General features: G+C 39.3%; 1 protein-coding gene across 1 annotated transcript; it reads right to left on the bottom strand.

Annotated features, from left to right (window-relative positions):
* Window positions 1–73: 73 nt before the first annotated feature.
* Window positions 74–21,435, bottom strand: LOC130911779 (growth factor receptor-bound protein 10-like). The gene is made up of 9 exons (XM_057829303.1): window positions 17,172–21,435; window positions 15,129–15,285; window positions 10,762–10,877; window positions 8,993–9,067; window positions 2,837–2,974; window positions 2,529–2,639; window positions 2,215–2,313; window positions 1,565–1,642; window positions 74–1,393 (listed from the first exon to the last, which is right to left on the bottom strand). Exons 1-9 carry the CDS (start codon window positions 17,214–17,216, stop codon window positions 1,217–1,219), a joined length of 996 nt encoding a protein of 331 aa, XP_057685286.1. The 5' UTR covers window positions 17,217–21,435; the 3' UTR covers window positions 74–1,216.
* Between the last annotated feature and the right edge of the window lie 509 nt (window positions 21,436–21,944).

The following is a 21,944-nucleotide window of genomic DNA, read 5'->3' as shown; positions in this document are numbered from 1 at the left end:
CGATATTTTAGATGATAAATAATCCATCCACACAAAGAAAAAATGAAAAAGAAACGTTTAAAAGGGTAAATGTTAAAAAAAAAAAAAAATCTCGACCACTCCTTGATGTCTGCAATTTCTGCATTGCGACCCTTGTTATACGTACTACCGTGTTTCACCCATAAAATCCCCCAAAAGTCCGGCTGTGGCCATTAACAGCTGTGTCTTGACACTCGGTGAGACATGCTACACAGAATTTTTGGATCCAAACAAGGTAAGTACGCGATAATATCTCGTTAAAATCATGGTGTCTTTAATTATGCTCTCTCATGCTCTCACCTCGAGTTAGGGTTTAGGACAGGAGTCTCCAAAACGGTCCTCAAGGGCCACTGTGGGTCCTGGTTTTTGTTCATACCGATCAAGCGCAGACCTTTTAACCAATGCGGTTTCTACTAAAACAAGCAGCACCTGACTGCAATCAACTGATTACACTTATAAAACACCAGATTGGTAAAAAGGTGTCGTCTTGTTTTGTTGGAGTGAAATCCTCCACCCTTTGTAGAATAGTTTGGAGACCACTAGTTTAGAAGTTTCAAAAAAAAAGTTTTTTTAAAAAAAATGCCTTCCTGTTCAAATTTTTTCTTCCCCCAGAAAATTGAGATTTTAATCTTTCCAGTGATGTATCACACATGCATATAGGACAATCTTGAAATTTGGCCAAATTGAGGGTCTCAGAGCAGAACCTCAAGTCACCTGAATGTTTTCCGCCATATCTAAGCTAGCAAGCTAATAATTTAGCAAATTCCCGTTCAAAATTGTTCTTATTTTGACATCATGTTTATAAACAAGTCAAAATTTGAGACCACACTACCCATTGGTCTGTTGTATTCCCTCATACCAAGTGCAAGTCAACCTTCCATTGAGCAAACCAGTTCCCCTTCCCACCAAATCAAGGACTCACAGTTAAAAGAATTGGATTAGGCCAGTAAATTGGGAGCAAACCAGTCTAAAACCTGGTCTAAAAAGCCACTTTACCTAGATTTAATCAGCGTAAGAAAATAGGGCTTAGCATTTCTTTACCTTTGGGTTCGATCGAACCTAGGTTAAAAACCACCGATTTAGAGTGTTACTCCGGGCTGTAACCAAGGTGTATTTTCTTGATGTGGCAGAGAAAATCTGAGATCAGTTTTGGATTCAGCACCGAAAAATGAGTTGAAAACAGCTGTCAGAACAACTGTCACTCAACAAAAAAATGTGTTCCCTTGTGTCTTTTAGACTTCTGCTGTTTGAGACTCACCCTCCATGCCAGTCCCTCCTCCATAGCGGCGCTCTGAGCTTCCACAGGGTTGTCGATGACCCGGCCTATTGTTCCTGAAAAATCCATCGCGACCAGAGAGTTTTCGGACACACTTCGCTGGGGGGGAGGGAAGGGTAAGAAACATGTTACAGTCAAAATGAGGAGTGTTAGTGTGCGGACATACTAAACTGATCTGTCAGGATTTCAAAGTAATGGTATTAAGTCTTAAGAGTTTATGGATGTCAGATTTAGGAGGCTTTAGCTCCTTCTGTAATGAGGGTAACATACCACGGGTGCTGAGAAGTGTGAAAGCAGGGTTTTTCTTTGCTGGGGAATCTTGTAATTCTGGTACAATATAATCCCATACTGCAAAGAAAAGAAAACTCAGTAGTCCTTCTTGATAAGCGCAAGTTAAAGAAGGAAGATGTGTATTTTTTCAAAGCTTTTCAACTCCAATATCAATCAACATTTCACAGATTATTGTAATATTCTGAATCCTACAGATTTACATTATTGAAATAATCCTATGCTTGCACACTTTTTTTGGTACATTAGGTTTCGATCTCAAGCTTTTATATAGCCTCTAATCATTTTTTAGTTGGTCCCAGTCTAGTGTAAACAAGTTAAGGCGAAATCAAAAGTGCCTGTTACTTGTAGTCAAATCATAAATTAAAATTATGAGAGACGAAGCTGATGTTTTGTTTGTTATAAATTACAGTCTTCTTTATTCTTTAATAAGTAAAGGTCAATGTGATGACAATGTATGATGTGTTTTTCCATTACTATTTACTACTTAGGGAGGAAAGACATTTCAAGGTTGGAGCCAAAGACTGCTCCAGATTAAAATGAAATAAACAGGAATGAAGATATTGCATCGGTGCTTTAGTCTTTTAATATGTTCTTCAGTCTTCGGAAAAATTAAAACACAATGCTGATACCTTAAATAATCTAAAGGCAGTCATCCAACATGTCCTCCCTTGTTCATCTTCAGCACACAGAATCCTTAAATCCTTTAACTCCCCTCTGCATTTATTAGGCTGTAGAGAAACATAAATGAGAACACTATTTAAAATATAAACAATGGGATATAAAGTGATGTGATATAAAACATTTTTAAGATGAAGAGTCGTCTGCAGCACACTTTTATACACGCATCCATGGCAGGGGCCTCTCATGAGAGTTCAACTAAAGGTGAATCCTTCCTCCGCTCATAATATTTCACTCCAGCTCCCTTCTGTTATCTGACACTCACCTTGATACAAAACTCATAGTCTGTGGGTGCACCGTGCTGCTTTTTTCCTGTGATGACAGTGAAGATGTTACTATCTTCAAGGTCTGCTAGTAAATGGAGATGTCTGGGCTCCTGAAGACACAAATGATTCATTTGTCAGATGATGACAGAGACAGAAACCGCCTTAAGTTACACAGAGATCGGCACCGAGGGACCTCTGAAACAAAAAAATGTGCTTTGTATTATTATAACTGCAGCAGGAACAGGCATTCTTCAGCGAAATAGGCTTATTATCAAGTAATTACAGAGTAAAATATAATTTGTGTCACCTTTGAGGTTCCTTTTGTAGAACAGTAAAGTCCTGAGCGCCGCAGGAACATGTAAACTTTCTTCCACGACTTTCTGCCCACCTCTTTTACATACAGATAACCCTGAATCTCTGGACAACTACTGGTTGCTAGAAAGTTCTGAAACAATAGGAAATAATAGGTTACAGTATTGTATCACATCATTAACTCATTGGATCCCACAGACGACAGTGGATGTCTGACTGGGAGGACTGGCAGCAAATGATTGCTATCAGTCCTCCTAGTTAAAATGGACTGGACGTCCAGTGTTGTCAATAGCACTGAAAGATGAGCATTCCCAGCCAGTTTCAACGAATTGGACGTCTATTGTTGTCAATGCCATGCGATGAGTTAATGGACCTTTTTATTCAGTTTTATACATATGTTTGCCACTTATTTCAAGCCAAACACAAGTGTGACACCTTTTCGTCACTCCTGACTAGCCATGTGCCAGTTACCGGTTTACCGTAACATGAAAACATCACGGTTTTATAACCACTAAAATTTTTCGTCATACTGTGGAAATGGCTTGGAGCCGCAGCGCTCACTCCTCCCCCTCCGGTTTTTGCTCCGTCAGTGACACTACTGTTGCTGTCAAAACTACACCAGAGCTTTTTTCAAAACCCCCTCAAAAAGTCTAGTCTAGTATGGGAGCATTTCGGCTACCGAAGAGAAACAGACCGTCGCGGCTTAGAGGAGAAAGGACAGCCTTCGTGCAGGCAACACCTCCAATGTGATTTCACATTTACATGACCATCATCTGTCACTTTACACAATCATTAAGGTAAGTAAACGCAGTCATGAACGTTTCCCACCATCTACGAGAGTTCACTCCAGCGTGTTTGGTGTGTCTAGTGATGGTAAAACAAATAGTGTAGCGTAAGCATGTTAACGTGGCTCGTTAGCATGCCAAGACGGCTAACCAATTTCCTTACAATAAGAGTACTTATATACTGTATTGGCCCGAATATAAGACGGCCCTGATTATAAGAAGACCCACTCTTTTTAAAGACTCAAGTTTGAAAAAAAGACTTTTTGAACACCAAATTATTTTTTATACAGAAAATAATTACAGTACATATGAAACAAATGATTCTAACAATATATTTGAGAGAAAAAGCATGTTATTTTGCCTCATTCAAATTTTAATATCCGAACATTTAAATATGTAAACTAAATTGCAATCACATTCGTAAATGAATGGCTTCTGGTTTTTGAAATGTAAATAAACCAATCTATTGTGATAAAACAACAGGATTGCAATAACTGCATTAACCTTCAAAGTGAAGTCTAACTGTAACTGTAGTCTTGAAAACAAATCTGAATAAGGAAAAACATTCCAATAAAATGAAGCAAACTGGTTAAACTAGTAGCTGAGATCTGTCATGACAGAACATCGTTTTAATGATATCTGGCGCCATCTATCGTCGTGAATAGGGAGAGTAGCTGAGATCTGTCATAAAAGAACATCGCTTCAATGATATCTGGCGTCATCTAGCGTCGTGAATGGGTATAATGTCTAGACCGCGAATATAAGACGACCCCCTCTTTTTCAATCTTATTTCAATGCAAAAAACACCGTCTTATATTCGGGCTAATACGGTAAGTCTTCTGCCATTGTAAACATCTGTTCAAAATAACATTTTCATAATACAGCCTGTGGTGCTTTTTCTCTGTTGAGAGAGGGTTTGTGTATAATGTGTAAATGTATAATGTGTAAATATAATGATATGAGTCATACACATGTCTCTTAATATTAATGGTAGTAGTGGTATATGAACCCTGAAGAGGTGAACATAGTCACATTCCTACATCATAACTTGAACTAGGAGAGAAATATGTAGAAAATGAGCAAGTCTCTTAATTTAAAAAAATATATATATATTAAACTAGTTTATAAGTATATACGTTTTATTTAGAAGTGTTTTTACTTTTTTATGGAAAATAATTATTTTTGTTCTAATGTTTAGCAATTTGTGTTGTGCTGTTGGTTTAGTTTAAGTTCTATTTATTTCAATTTTATTTAAAATATTTCAGTTATTTATTTTTTGTTATTTTATTTATTTATTTTTAACATTGTATTCATGTTGATGATCCAAGTTGAAAATATGTTGTGGGAAAAAAAAAAATCCTGTTCAATGGATTTTTTTTAACCCGCACATCTCAAAATAACACATTTTAGAGCTATAATTAAAATACTGCAATACTGTGAAACCGCAGTATTTTTGCTTCAGGTTATCGTATCATCAAAATCTCATCGGCACATACCTACTCCTGACTGAAGAAATAAATTGTACCAGACAACATTGATGCATTAGCTCATAAATTTACACCTCCACGTGAAGTTTTGACAAAAATAATCGTCCTCTCTGTTGTCAAAGAAATAAATTAAGATGATTTGTCATTGGAATGTTGCCTAAAGATAAATATATCTAAAGTTGGCCTAATGATTTCAGGGTAAATCATACAATCCATCATTTCAAAGCGCACCTTCACATGTCATGTTCATTTAAAACAGGGGTGTCTAAACCGGTCTTCAATGGCCACTGTGGGTGGAGGTATTTGTTCCAACTGATACAACACAGGCAGTTTAAACAATGAGGTTTCTGCTGAAACAAACAGCATATGACTGTAATCAACTGATTAGACTTGTAAAACACCAGATAAGTGAAAAACTGTCCTCTCGCTCAGTTGGAATGAAAACCTGCACCCACCGCGGCCCTTTCTGGAGTAGTTTAGCTATTCCTGATTTAAAACAAACAAAAAAGTTCAATTGAACTGCCGCCACCTAAATGTCAGCCCAAAGACATGATAAGCACACACAAAGAGCCCGCATTACGTCTACTGGCTAACTCGGAACCTACAGACAACAAAAAGTCTGGAATAAATCAGTAAGCGCAGAGACAAAAAAACGAAAATCAGGCTCCGAGGATCGAAGTGTATACATTAGGGATGTGACAAAATATTGAAATAGTAATATGTCGCGATACTTTGCATCCCAAAAGGTTATCGATACCCTCATGCCAAGAATCGAGATATAGTTTTAGAAAGGGGTCAATGTTTAAAACAGAAAAAAAGGAACCAAAAAGTTGCTACCAAAGTCTTCCACCATAATAGTGTCTCAGTTAACTATATGGCTGCCATCCACGGCGCTCGATGCCAAATCCGCTAAGACTGGGACATTCATTCAAACCAGAGCATTCACAGTCACTCTTTCCGATTTTCGGGGCATTTACTGGTTACTTTCTGTTCATTTTAGGGACATTTACAAGTCACTTCCTGTTTTGTGACCCAGAATCTACAGGAAGTGACCGATAAAATGCCCCCAAATCAACAGGAGGTGACTGAAAATCAACAGGTAATGACCTGAAATTGCCCAAAATTACCTTTTTGCCTGGCATTTGCTGCCAGTGACGGCCATAGAAGTGGGAGGGATTCATTTGCTGCCACCCTCCCTGTTCAAATGGATAGGACATCTAGTGATAAACTTATAGCAGGAAGATGGATGAAAATAGCTTGGTTTTCTGTTTATTAGTTGTTTTGTATAATATTCTAGAATGATTTCCTGACCAATATATTGTTGTATCGCCATATCGTAAGATCATCGTTATTGTATCGCAAATCGTATTATATCGCGAGATACCAAGAGGTTCCCACCCCTAGTATACATCCCTAAAATATACCTAACAAGTTTAATTGTGATCCGTCCATGACTAACAGAGGCGGAGCAAGTTTAGAAGAACAACAATAACTTGAGAGATTTGGTCTCCCGGCAGACAAAATAGTTCTACAGTGAGGAAAATAAGTATTTGAACACCCCGCCATTTTATAAGTTCTCTCACTTAGAAATGATGGGCGGGTTAGAAATTTTCATGGTAGGTGCTTGTCCAATGTGAGAGACAATCAAAAAAAGCCTAGAAATCACAGTGTATGATTTTTTAACAATTCATTGGTCTTATACGTATTTAGTATTTGAACACCTGAGAAAATCAATGTTAATATTTGGTACAGTAGCCTTTGATTACAGTTACAGAGGTCAGACCTGTTACTTTTCATAGAGTTTGCACAGACCGCAGCATGGATTTTGCACCACTGCTCCACACAGATCTTCTCTAGATCATTCAGGCTTCTGTGTTGTCACTGAGAAACACGAAGTTTGAGCTTCTTTGAAAGATGTTCTATTGGGTTTAGGTCTGAAGAATGGCTAGGTCCCTCCAGAACCTTTATATGCGTTTTACGAAGCTACTCCTTAGTTATTCTGGCTGTCTACTTTGGGCCATTGTCATGTTGGAAGACCCAGTCACGACCTGTTTTCAATGCTCTAACTGAGGGAAGGATGTTATTCCCCAAAATCTCATAATACATGGCCCTGGTCATCCTCTCCTTAATACCGTGCAGTTGTCTAGCCCCTGTGCAGAAAAACATCCCCAAAGCATGATGCTACCAACCCCATGCTTCACAGAAGGGATGGTGTTCTTGGGATGGTACTCTTCATTCTTCTCCCTCCAAACACTATGAGTGGAATTAAGACCAAAACTATTTACCATTTTGATCTCATATGACCACATGACTTTCTCCCATGACCCCTCTGGATCATCCAAATGGTCATTGGCAAACTTAAAACGGGCCTGGACCTGTGCTGGTTGAAGCAGGGGAACTTCTGTGCCATGCATTATTTTAAACCATGACGTCTTAGTGTATTACCAACAGTAATCTTGGAAATGGTGTTTCCAGCTCCTTTCAGGTCATTGAACTGCTCCTCCTGGGGTAGTTCTTGGCTGATTCTTCGCCATTCTTAGGATCATTGAGACCCTCTGAGGTAGATCTTGCATGGAGCCCCAGTCCGAGGGAGATGAACAGTCATGTTTAGCGTCTTCAATTTTCTAATAATTGCTCCAACAGTAGATCCTATATCACCAGGTTTCTTGGCAATAGTAACCCTATTCAGCCTTGTAGAGGTCTACAATACAATCTCTGGTGTCTTTGGACAGCTCTTTGGTCTTGACTATGTTAGGAATTGGAGTCTTCATGATTGTATGTGGTGGACAGGTGTTTATATGCAGCTAACCGCCTAAAACAGGTCAAAAAGTCAGACTCAAAAAGTCCACCTCCACTTCACTTATTCGTTGGACTTTTTAAACGCGATTAACAGGTCTTTGAGGATCATAATTCTAACTAATAGACAGGTGTTCAAATACTAAATACGTATAAGACCAAGGATTGTTGGGAAAAAAAAATCATACACTGTGAATTCTGGATTCTTTTTCTTTAGATTGTCTCTCACAGTGGACAAGCACTTACCATGAAAATTTCAAACCCACCCATCATTTCTAAGTGGGAGAACTTGCAAAATCGAGAGTGTTCAAATACTTATTTTCCTCACTGTATGTTCTGTCTTAATCTGTTACCAGGTAGTCATGGTCTTATGGCAAATATTACAAACACCTGCTTAAATTCGGAAAGCCTCCACTTTGGAAGTCGCTCCAACTGGAACGATGGCGTGTCTCGGAAAACTTAAAACTTTGACGATTCCTGACAACTCCGGTTCACCACATGACTGTCTTTTATTTAGCAGTCTTCATGGAGCATAACAGAGCAGAACGTCCATATGATTAGCAGGAAATTTAAAAGCTTTCTGTCAGTGGCATGGATGAACGGATGGTTTCCACTTGTGGTCGGGAGTCTGACAGCTCCATTACACGGTGCAGTAAAGAGCAAGACTGCCTCAGTCCAATAGGACAGAGCTTTCCGGATTTCCAAAACTTCTTTTTACCTTTACATATTAACGCATAGTTCACTAGCTCCTGAGGCTTGTGTGAACACACGGAGCGTGGGCCACAAACAAGTGTGTTCAGTGCAAACTTACACAATATTTTTGACAACCTCGTTCCATCTGTCACGCATGTGAGGCCTGCGTTGCGTGTGCCGAGACAGTCATGTGTCAACGGCGGATTAACAGTAGTTATTACTGCGGGCTCTGACGAGACACACTGTCTCAGGGTCAGACGTGAGGTATGTCAGCTTGATTTTTCAGTTTGTAATGCTGACTTGCAGGTAAACATAATTGGTCGCGTGTGAGGGAAGACATGGTAAGGCTTACTGACGTAAAGTGTGTGTTTGCTTGTGTGCAATATACACCTGCAGGAGCTGCGATGGCGGAATCAGACGATTGGTTTCCTGGCACCATGCAACCATGTGCTCTGGGAAAAACGTCTGGTAGAAGAAAAGTAACATATGACAAGGGTAGTAATTAGTTTTAATCTGTTAAAAAGACAAAATCCCACAAAAATCACACTTGGAACATACGTCATCTGCATGAAATGAAGACTTTGAAACTACGCTGTCTTTCATGTCATCTAAAGCAAACACACGCCACAGACTTCACTATCAGTTGACGAGACAGCTCCTACAGACATTGCACCACGGTTTCCCGCAGGGGCTGGGCCAGGCAGAGCATTGTGGCAGCTTTCACTGCGATAAAGTCAAACACGCTGTGTTCTAACACCGGATTTAGGTGGAAACAGGACGAAAGCTTTAGTGCATACAAGCTGGCAGGAGTCTCTCATGAGTGATTTGGTCGAGGAATTCTAGATAATTATTATAATATAAAGTAGCATCTTGTATGCACTTTGAAATGTTGTGGAAAAAAATTGAAATATTTATGTAAAATGAATGCTAACTGCCCTTTTTTTTTTGCTTTTATTTTTTTTGCTTTAACCAAGAATCTAGACCAGGGGTGGGCAAACTATTCCACAAAGGGCCGCAGTGGGTGCGGGTTTTTGTTGCAACCCATTAAGAGGACACATTTTCACCAATCTGCTGTTTTACAAGTGCAATCAGTCGATTGCAGTCAGGTGCTTCTCATTTCTGCTGAAACGTCATTGGTCATACTATCTGTGCTGGGTCAGTTGGAACAAAGACCAGGACCCACTGCGGCCCTCGAGGACTGGTTTGCCCACCCCTGATCTAGACTGTTTTACATTCCTATCTATTAAAATTCTGGGATTTGCGCATTTATTTACAAGAATTTTCAAGTTAAAAAACTCTTTGTGATGGCCACCATGTTGAATTTTGTATCAATACATATTAGCGTAGCTTAACATTCAAATAATCAGGTGATTTTCGGTCAGCTGCCTGTTTTTTGGCAAAAAACTATAAATTTAGATATTTCTGCATCCATACAAAAAAAAAATCAGCTTTTACGTGTTTTTATTTTATTTAACATTTCAATCTAAAAACGACGAGGGCTAGATAAGACCTGCTAAGGCAATAGTGACATCGTAATTCGATCTTAATAAGTTGTGATTATATATAGAAAAATGCAACATTTATTTTTGAAGTGTAAAATTAAGATGATTGTACATGCTTTCCTCAAGGATTAAGTTTCTGATGTGAAAATTGAGTGATCTATTAGCTGTTAAAAACATGTCAATATTGCATTAACTAAAAAAACAAGTCGCTATTTCAGGCAAAAACGTACATATGTTAAATATTGCTATTGATCCTAAAAATATAAGTGATAATCTGCATTTGGTGATTTTTGGACTTCTAGCGCAAAATCTGACAATTTTATAGCCATTTTAAGCTTTGTTATACTGATATAAAAATATTTAATCGGGATTGTACTAAGAAACTACTTTGAAATTTTTTATGCCACTGCTCATGGAGACTCATATATGCTTAGGGGGTTACCTGTTTTGGTTTTAGGTCGCTAGCGGCTTTGGTTTTAAAAATATTTGAATTTTAGGTTTTTGAAAATAGGCCCCCTACGGAGCCCCGTTTCCCGTCAACTGATACACACGCTCAAATAAAAAATGTCTTCACTTCTTTATGATGATAATGATGTCAAGAACACGAGGTTGAGAGTGACATGGCATGTGAAAGAAGTTGTTGGACAAAGTAATTACCAGAGGAGTTCTGAAGAATTCATATTTGGCATAGTTCTTCCTAAAGAGGAATCTAGCATCACTGCTCATGGAAGCCTGGACCTGTACCACCAACTCATGATCCTCTAGACAGCGCTCTAAGGGACAACAGAAAGAATTTAAGATTACATTTTTACATAACATCTGTTTGTTTTGCTTTGCTGGAGTTGATAAGCGTAAAAAGGCTAAAAAACAAAGCTTTGCAAATGTTTTTATTGTAATAATAATTTTAATTTTGGTAGTGATTTTGATAAGGACACAAAAGCCACTGTTTATGATGTTAAAAAGTCACCATCGTAGTCATTTCCTGTGCTTACGCAAAGTTGCGTACATTCCCGTGACATGACTTACCCCTGATTCATACATTTTGAAGAAAACTAAAGTGTTCTTATTGAAATGAGCACTGGTTTTAATAGAACACTGGATCCATTAAAGTAAGAAAAATAGCTTTTTTTCCTCCAGCTTTTCAAATGAGCTGTGCCAATATGATCCCAGGTGGCCTATTCTTATTCACTGAGGTCAGATTGTGTGATTCTGCTAAAAGTGTGTCCCAATGTCATTGCGGTCCTGGTGTAGACATGATTTGCGTCCCCTGTAACACTGACACCAGACATGACTCAGTCCATTTTAACAGATTCATAAGTTCCTCTTTAATGGAACAAATATCTTTCCAGATTGAGACCATGAAAAGGTGTAATTTAATTTAATTTAATTCACTTAAGCAATTTTTTTTAATGTGATATTTTCATGGACGCTCCCTGGGAGAACTCGTGAACGGTGTCACGACTCCTCTTTTAAATTTCCGTTTCATCCTGTCGCCTGTCTGATGAGTCACTCCTGTTCGTGACACTGACTCACCCTGGCAATACTACCTCACAGTCTCGTTCCTTATTAACCTTTCCAGGCTGACAAGTGGAGGTCGACCTAACTTCTCAAAAGGCCCGTTTCATCCCATTCACTAATGTATGACTAGTAAGCAGCCATGGACGAAAATAGGGCTCTCTCCTCCAACGTACTATTGTCCGGGTCGCTAACAAACCTCTCTAATGTCTCCGTTTCTGTTCTGGTCCATCTCTCACACCAAATCACGAATGGTAGGCGCATGAATTTCGTGAACCCTTTATCTCACTCTGAAAATAATTCTTTTGTTTATCATCTACAACAAATTTGCATATTGATAATAGTCATGCATATGCACTTTAGATCTTGTTCGCTACAAACACGCAACGGTCAGGGCAGTGGGTGCTCCTACGCTATCGTGATTAGGGCTGCAGCTATCGAATATTTTAGTAATCGACTGAAAATTCTATCGATTAATCGAGTAATCGGATAAAACATTTTTTTTTAGATAAAGAGCAATTAGAAATATACATGAGAAAAAAGACATTTAATCCAATATTGAACCATTTTCAGTCAATCAATGTCTTTATTTTCGATGTACATTGTTGGAAACAGCCAACAATTGTATCTCAGATGTGACTAGAAAAAAAAAATTCACTGCTTTCACTCAAAAAACTTCTAGATCAAACATATTTCTTACCTAAGAATGTAATTACGCTTGATAACACATATCACTTGACAGCTATGTGTTTTCCCCACGTGTTTCAATTTAATTTCCATTTGTGTCAAGCTATTTTTAAGTTCTAGTTAAGTTCTAAGTTAGTCTAAACTGTAAGTACTGATAGGATTTTGAGTTTTTGCAGTGTTCAAAATAAATGTATGATACCTGCTGCATTGGAGCACATTAGGGACCAGTGCTACTTGGTGTTTTATTCAGCAATGACTACTGAGCTAAAACTGACAGTTAGCTTTATTATGTTTTAATTTTACACCCTCATCACTCCACAGTGCTATGTTATGTTAAAGCCTGTATTTAGGACACGTTAGCCACGCATCGACAGTGGTCATAATCAATAGAAACCTAGCCCTCCGAAGGGCTAACGTTACGTGAGCGAGTGACAGTAACGTTATATTTATTAGCGATGAGAAGTCTACAGCTTAAAGATGGCAGCTGTTTACTAACACTGCCCAGACGCGGCCGAGTCTGTCATTTCGCATCTCGTCCTAAATGCATGCGATATCTATGAGACCCATCGGACACTACTTGCTACCACACTAGCATCATGCGGGCGTAGTTTTTAGCAACGTCGGCGTAGTTTGTAGCGGCTGTCGGCTGCAGTAAGTTATTTATTTTTTTTTAAAATTGCTTCTTCCTCTACGCACGTGACGTCAGCGCATTGTCCCGCATTAAAAGTAGTCAGGGCAAAACGTGATGCTTAGAGGTGGCAAAATGAAACGATTCCTCGAGGTGAATAAAATTACTCGGATCAGTTTTTAAACTCGAGTTGCTCGAGTATTCGTTTCAGCTCTAATCGTGATCCAGCTAATATGTGCATTATACTATTTTTTAAATTGTGCTTTAGTCACCTTGTTTCTACAAGACAAAGAAAAAAAAAATTAGAATCACTGCAACTAACTGACTGATCTAGAGTCAGCACAGGTTTACATCTGCACTCCAAAAGAACTGCACACGTGTCTTAAACTGTTCATGTTTCAATTTATGAACTCTTAAAATGGTCAAAATTGAAAGTGTTGCCATTTAGGCCAACATTATGAATTAATTCTTCACTTTGTTCATTCACATTAGAAATGTTAATTTCAATCTGCATTTGAAACCCTATAATATTAAAAGAGAAAAAGACCTGGGATCAATTCAGGGACACATGAGGCTAGACAAGAACAAATCATTTATAGAAAAGGAATCGGGAGCCAAACATGATGTCATTCCAAACAAATAAAGTTAAATGTGTTTGGCAGCACCGTGCTGTCTGCGCAGATGAGAAAATCAATCAGATTGTGGATGATTGTGAAAAAGAATGAAACTTGAATAATACAATTTTCTTGAATAAGGCAGAAGTAGGTCTATGTGCGCACCTCTGCCAAATTTTATTACATTTTATTACGGCACACTGAGAAGCGTGTCGAAACGGCAGAGACAAAATGCTTTTACATTTGTTTTTATATGTACTATTGCGATACATATGATACTAACCCCCAATGCTTCTTGCCCATTTTTGTGAATTGTGGAGTCCCGAGCACTGAAACTGAGTTTGTGCTCCATTAGAGCTTTATAACCCCACACTCCAACCACCACCTTGCCCAGGGGGAACACTCAATTGGTCAATATTCTCCAAACTTAATTTTACGCTTCAAAGTCCACGCAAAGGTCCTCATGCAGCAACAGGTTCACACACCCTAACCAACCTCTGGAAACGTACGTTTGACTTTTTGTACCCTATCTGTATTAGTTTGGTTAATTATGCACTCAATTACTGGCTTGCCGAGTTAAGGCTGTGTTGCAGTGTTGATCAGCCCCAGTTTCTAATCTGTAATCTTCAGTGTTCTGCCTTTTTAGATTTTAATCTTGAATCCTTTAAGGGTGAGAAGGAGAAAGCATTGCACGGAATTATTCACATTTAGCCAAAAAACAGAATAAATGTCAGGCTGCGCAGAGGACAAAACTATCAAGGGTGAGAAAAATATGTCAGGTAATCCTTTTGCAAATACGAAAATCCCTATGTGACACACAAGCGTCTTTTCCGTGCATCGAGATGTGAGTAAACAGAAAACACAAAGTGCATTTGACCAAAATTTTCCTCAATTCAAAAATTTCACATGTTCTGGTAAGCAGTTTCTATTATTTTAGCTTGAACTTGCTCATTGCTCTACTTTTGCTTGGATTGATGTATTTTCTTGATTATTCACAAACAACCCTAAAAAATCTGAGGAAAAAATACCCCATTTGAAATCATTTCCTCAGACACTCATTCTTAAATCATCCTTTTTTTCCTCTATGTGAGGCGGCACCTCAGACACATCGTCTGCTTTTTTTTTAAATCAATGCTGTGCATTACTAAGCATCACTTCATTGTTGACAGCTACTCTGACCTCATGCACAATGTCACGATCCATTTCCATCATGTCAGCCTGAAGGCCAATCAATACATTTAACCTACACATTCCATGAAGAGATCATCGTGTGCATTTCGTTTTGAATCTACAGCCTTAATTCACCTCATAGGTTGACTGGAAAATATATCTGCGCAATGCGTGCATATGCTGCATTATATGTGCATGCACTCACGCTCCAATACATGCCTTCGTGAGAATATGTGCCTAGCCCGCCTGTGTGCCCAAGTATGTTGGCATGCACGCATGAATGCACCTGTGCCTGAATGCATTGCATGTCTCGACCCATTTGGGAGTTTATTCTGCATGTGCAAGTGTGAGGGTCTGCTCGTGTATGTTCAAGTCTTTTGTGTGTAGACGAGCGAGCTTGAGCCACTCACCTAGACCCAGCAGCGGGTGGTGCTCAACAAGTGCCCAACTGTTGTCGTCTACACAATGGCTTTTATAAACCAGGAGCTGGCAAAGGTCCCTGGCTGTCATGTCGGCTGGGATCTCCACCACTTTGCCCATGCCGTCTTCAGTTGAGACCTTAACAATCTAGAGGCACAACAAAAAACATGAATTTAGAATTATAGGACATACAAAAGAATGAAGGAAAAGTTTTTGATAATTGTGATAAACATGATAACAAAAAAGGGCAACAAAAAAGGTATCGTATTTTTCAGACTATATGTTGCAGTTTTTTTCATAGTTTGGCTGGGGGTGCAACTTACTGTATGTGTGAAATTATAAACACATTATCATATCATTTCACATGTTATTTTGTTTTTTTTGGAGTGACATCGATGGTTTGGTAAACTTCTTAGCATGTTCTTAATGCTATAGTTATCTGATTAACTCTTAATAGCTATGTTACGTTAACATACCGGCCCCGTTCGCATTTCGTTGTTCATGCATCATGTAACATTATCGTACTGTACACTTGTTCAGCATGTTGTTCTCTTTTGGATTTTTATTTTAAATTGCCTTTCAAAATGACATATCTGTTCTATATGTTGGATTTTATCAAGTAAATTTCCCCCCCAAATGCAACATACTCCGGTGCGACTTATATGTTTTTTTTTTTTCCTCTTCATTGCGCATTTTTGGGCTGGTGCGACTTATACTCAGGTGGGACTTATAGTCCAAAAAATACAGTAGATCTAACCATTTGGAGGAGGATAAAGAGTGCTATTTATTTTGTTAAAAATAAATTTATGTTTAATATACTATTATACAGTTTTCAGACACTTCATTTGGTTAAGGGGAATTGCATCTATTAGTATCTCAAATTGTATCTATTAGTCTGTAGCCTATCCCAGTTGACTTTGGGCCAGAGGCAGTGTAGATCTGGTCAATTGCAGCGCAAATGATAGACAAATCACACTTACTTTCACACCTCAGACCTCAGATTTAGAGTGATCACAAATCTAACATTTATGGTTGATGAATGTCGGAGGAAGCTTCAGAACCCAGAGAATACCAATGAACGCAAGTACGATGAGAAATGATAAATTCCACACAGGAGTCAAGATTCAAACCTGGAACCTCTCCCGTGCGCTGTCAAGTGCAAACTAATGCTGAAAAAGTATTTCATAAGATCTTTGAATAATCTGTCACTGCCATGTGAGTAATTAATATAACCAAGGAATTCAAATCTCTTCTCTTTATAATGTGTAGTTCTGTGAGACTAAAAGTCAAGAAATACACATATTGTTGAATTAATGTCTGGGCATTACTGTGTACTGAGTCTCAATTGACTGTGTATGACTGTACAATATAACGTTAGATACCATATGAGAAAATACTGAGTATTTCAGAAAAAAAGAGTGTCACAAACTATGAGCAAAAATAAACCAATCTATTGTTCACGTAGGATTTATAGATTTTAAGGACAAAGGTAAATTGCTATTAATCATTTCCTATCGTAGAAATAAATGCAAGCATGACCAGATAGGGGATCAACTTTACCATTCTACATTGGATGGTATTATGAAGCGCTTCCTTCTAACCGTCACTTACAGGAAGTGCACTGGGGTGAGCGGTCCTAAATTAACCTCCAATAACTGCCCACTGGTTGGCTTAGCAGAAGGAAAGCGGGCACTCACATCTCATAATGAAAACTGTTGGGGCTTACTAAGCCTGTAGAAAAATCCAGCCATGTAAACCTATAAACCAATCCACTCAGATTATACAGTGTAACATATTCTAAAAAAATATGAAAGCAAGGGAGGATCATCCATTCAAATTTCCACAAAGAGGCTCACAAAAAAAAAAAAAAAAAAAAAAAAAAAAACAAATAGTCTTGAGCTCTTTAAGTATATACAAAGTCCATTCCTCAGCTCAGACTGAGCCTAGCAGAAATTTCTAAGACAAATAATCTTGAAATGCAGCAAAAAGCCGGACGCTAGGAAGGATGAGACACAGAAGAAGAGCGGTCTTACCTCCACGGCCCGCAATATGCAGCAGTCCGGGGAACACGAAGGCATTTTTGGAAGGAGCCTGTCTGTCCACTCATACACACATTCGCATACACACACACTAAGACGGAAAGCCCAGCTGTCACCTTCTCTGGTCCAGAAAGAGAAAGGCAAAAAATACCAGCAGTTGACAGTAGCTCTGTCTGTCACACACCATACACACTTCAATCTATCTGCCAACCAGAACCAAAGAACTGTTAGTGAGTCCAACAGCCTGTCTCAGTCCGGTTCAGCTCACAGAACAGACACTGCGAGGAGACGGCAGCAGGTATAGGACAGAGCTGGCTGTGCCGGCTGAGTCTGACAACTATCTTTCTTTACCTCCTCCCCCATCTCTCTCTCTTTCTCTCTCGCTTTCTCACTCCCTCCCTCTCTCACAAAAGGGTTACAGCCTCAGCCACCGGCTCCAAGGCGCAGTGAATCAAACCACACGCTCACCAACCAATCATAAGACACTCGCGGGCTGATGTAATCATTCCCACAGACTCAGACGTGAGTGGACACACATGCACCCAGTATACACACAGACGCACAGTCATGTAGAGATGTGAACTTTTTCAAATATCCTTCAAGCTGCACCTTCCTTTCAGAACTTGAAGTGAGAGGGTTCATATGACAGGCCAGCGATTGGGGGAAAGTGAGTTTAAAAAGAAAAAAGTTTGACATTTTCTTGCAACCAAAAGTTTTCAAGTGAGGGCTTGTTGAGGCTGTATGTTTTCTTTGCATCTTTGCCTTGCCTTTTCCTCTCACGCCCTCCCTCCATCCCTCCCTGTGGCTTGACTTTGAACTCCCGAGTCAGATCTAGCAGCCTCGCACTACACTAACAAGACTCATTACAGAGCAAATGAAATGAAACAAACCTGGAGCAGCACTTGAGGACCCCAACCTTCATCTTCACCCCTTGTGGCTAGCTTTGTGCCAATTTCTTATTTTCACAATAAGAAAAAAAAAGAATAAAAATCGGCAAGTTTTTAAAAAAAATGTATACCCCCTTGCCAAACTCAGATTTATTACGACACGATCCGGACAAAATCCTTGACACACCCCGTCTGGGAAGGGGGCTAACAGCCTCAAGTATTAGCCTTGAAGCGACTTATGTTTGCACACTTGTGTGGGTGTACTTTTCGTGTAAGCATGGTTTTGCTGAAGGGAAGAGGAAGTGGCGGTAGTGAGGAGATACAACTTAATTTTATTGAATGAAGTGGAAACCTTGGCAAGGGAAGGAGGGAAAGGAGTCAGGAATTGGGGGAGGGGAGGGAAAGAGAACGTGTATGCGTGTGTGTCAGACTGGGAAAAAGACATGAGTCGTGACGGGCAAAAAGTGGGAGGTAAAGGGCGGTAGTCAGACTTTCTGATGACACGGTCCAGCAGAATGTGTAGCATGTATGCTTCCTAGACTTAACTACATATCTAGGCTGCACAGCTGTGTGTATAACAGAACCACATCCCCCCACCCCCTGCTCATGAAACAACCATATCTGCATAATTCTTACTTAGGCAGAGAGCGCAAATCCTATGTTAGCTGAATATATTTTTATACATACTGCTTGGTTTTAATCAATCCACTAAAACTGATTCTAAACCAAAGTCAAACAATTATGCAATTCACAATGTAACAACTTTCCTATTTGTTGAAGTGCTCTGAATATGGAAATTGTAATCTTAGTTTCTGCCAAAGAATTCTCAGCCTGTCAACCAACCGAATACCAACTGATACGTCTTCTGGTATCTAAAAGATGTCTTGTCCTGTCACTCAAGGTCCAAGTCAGGTATCTGGTTACATAAGCCCCTTTCACATACACCTGAACACCGTTTAAATACCGGGATTTAAACAGGTAGCCCTTATATGTGAAAGCAATTTCCCTGACACGGAGATGACGTGAACATTTACCGAGTCACGTCTTAGTATAATGTCCTGGACATTCCCGGGAAGCGGTGTGTGTGAAAGCAGGCGTTAAATTCACGGGTCACAGCACGATGGCTGATGACATAAATATCATGGCGGGCCGAGCGTCACTTCCTCTTTCTCCGCAGTAAGACGAAAAGCGTTAAACATACATAGCAATTACAATTGTAAAAATGTAAAAACATTACAAGCCGGAAATAGCTAAATTAAACTGAAAACAACGAAATTAAATTGCTACTGGATCGTAGAGCCGAGGAAGTGAGTCCATCGTCCATCTTTGAAAATGTGTGGTTAATTTTGTTGCCGATGTGAGGGTCCGCAACTGCGGAAACAAGGTTGTACCTCAAAGAAGAAAACAATGGAGGGATGTGTTCAAGGGGTTTATTAAATACAAACAGAAATACACGCGATTGCAGAAAAGGGGGAATAACACAATGGGTCGGTGACAGTAGGTCGATGGGGCTTAATAATACTAACCTAAATGGTAGGCAGAGAGCCGATGACACCAAAAAAAAATACACTCAAATACCAGCACAACGTAGGGGATTTCAAAACAAGGGCGGCAGACAAACAAGCTAGCTAATGCACGAAATTCGAGAGTACAACGTGTCAAATGGCACCCAGCAAGTTAATATCTCGGCTTCTTTTTCTTGAATTGCCTGGGCTTAAATACAGTCTTGATGAGCTTGAATTGGCAACAGGTACGATGTCGGGAACGATCCCACAACCTGCTCTGTAACAGAACACGATCTGACCAACAGAATGTGATAGCCGACGCCGACCAAAAATGACGTAACGTCGGGTTATAAAATCGCGCGTATGCAACAGGGGATAAGTCTGTGAAAGTGTCCAACCCGCGTCATTCCTGGGAGATCTCCCCATGCGTGAACGCAATGACGCGAGTAAATACCGCGTCACCTTACACGGGCATTTACCGGGATATGTGTGTGAAAGGGGCTATAGTTTTACATTTCTAGCAAATTACAGAAAACAAACATGGCTAAAACAACAATGGAATGTAAAACCTTTATGACCTATTGTACCTCAAACAAATTTTGGTTGTGTAATACAAAGTCTTAGCTTTCTTGCCTTGGAGAAATTAGAATATCGTTTGGAAATAATAATGAGATTAGGTTTTAGCAACAAGATTACAGATGACATTTGATATTAGCTACTTTGGCATTAAATGTGCACTGGTGTTACTGTGCCAAGAGAATAATGTGTAAACTAGAATAAGTAAAATGCTGACAAGGAACCAAACAGGACACTAAGCATGGTTAACCACTTACAAATGTGCTGCATCTACACTCATCACTTTGAAGGGAGCGAAATCAACATGAGTCATGAAAAATGTATACCCGTCACATAATGACGTTTACATTAAGATTTAGGTGTTAAGTCAGTGATCTTAACTGGCAAGATCAGAGGATGCGCCACGGGTGTCGGATAATTTGAGTTGGATCTGATCCTTCATTCATTGACGAGGCATAATCTTCCACTTTGGCAATGCTATCACCCAGCATTATTTGTGCAAAAAGTTGACAAAGCAGCGCACATTAGCCTCTTTCACACAGATTAGTGACTATTGTGGCACTGTTTGTTTATACGATGATGTCATACGCATTTGCTAAGAAGTTAACTGAACAAAATGTTGAGCACAATATATTAGCTGCAGAGTAATTTCCAGCAACACGCTGCTCTGAAATCCATGAATGAATGTAATTGTAATGAAAATACAGTTTGCCATACTTTATGTATGATTGGCTCAGACCAAATTCCTTTTGTGACATTATTCTGAGAATGACACACCACAGGAGGCAGGATCCTGCCAAGACGATAAAAGAGCTAATATTTTGGATGACACTTAAAGAAAAATGAAAACTTGTCCTTTTTAATACTGTAGTTACACACAAACTTTGAAATCGAGAACATTTTAGAGGGATCCACGGATAGAAAGACTTGTAGTTCTTAAAAGATAAACATTATTATGAATTAAAATAATTTGATATTGAAACCCCTCTCGGTGTTTTCGTTTTTATATAATTGGTAAAATTAGTTTAACTAGTAGATCGCCATTGTATTTGACGTCGCAGAGCGGTGACGTCACATGGCTACGCTGCCGGGCTTCCACAGTATGACTCAAGCGATATAAACATGTCATCTGTTCAACCCTTTAAAGTGGAACCCGAGAGGAACATTAACTCATTTGCTCCCCAAAACGTATAAATATGTTCTATTTTTAATTGCTTCAGTGTCCCAAAAACGTATTTATACGTCTTTTGCGCTTTTTTTGACAATTGGCATCTATAGGTTCCCATGTACCTAAGATAGAATGCACAAAGCTCAAAACCCATTTTAATGCAGTAATATAGTTGAGTCCGTGCTGCCCGCCAAGCCGTGCTCGCCGCTCGCATCCCCCGCAACCCCCAGTGTCCCGCACGGAAACGCGCACAACCAAACCAGTTCCCCCCCAGGGACACAAGTTCCCCAGGCGAACGAGGCAGTGGTCACCACAAAAGAAACACAAAAAAAATCCATCTTTACGAGTCAGGCGGCGATGAGGGAAAAATTTAACCCGCTGTCGAGGCCACCAAGCGTCATCTCTCAGTTAGTTATGTGTAAATACATTGTTACTTTGCTATCAAAAGCTCTATTTGTCTGGTTGTTTATGTTATTTTGTAAAAGGAAAACATTATTCAGATGTATGGGATGTAACTAAAGCAAAAAATAGCTGTGTTAAAGTCAAAGTTATGTTTGAAACGTATGTGTTTACAAAAAGCTCATTTTCTTCGTTTTTTCATCAGAAATTGGAAAATTGCTCAAACTAAGCC

Source organism: Corythoichthys intestinalis, unplaced genomic scaffold, assembly GCF_030265065.1.
Source record: "Corythoichthys intestinalis isolate RoL2023-P3 unplaced genomic scaffold, ASM3026506v1 HiC_scaffold_99, whole genome shotgun sequence".
Taxonomy (NCBI): Eukaryota; Metazoa; Chordata; class Actinopteri; order Syngnathiformes; family Syngnathidae; genus Corythoichthys; species Corythoichthys intestinalis.
Note: the sequence above shows the minus strand (reverse complement) of the source record. Positions and strands in the feature narration are given on the sequence as shown.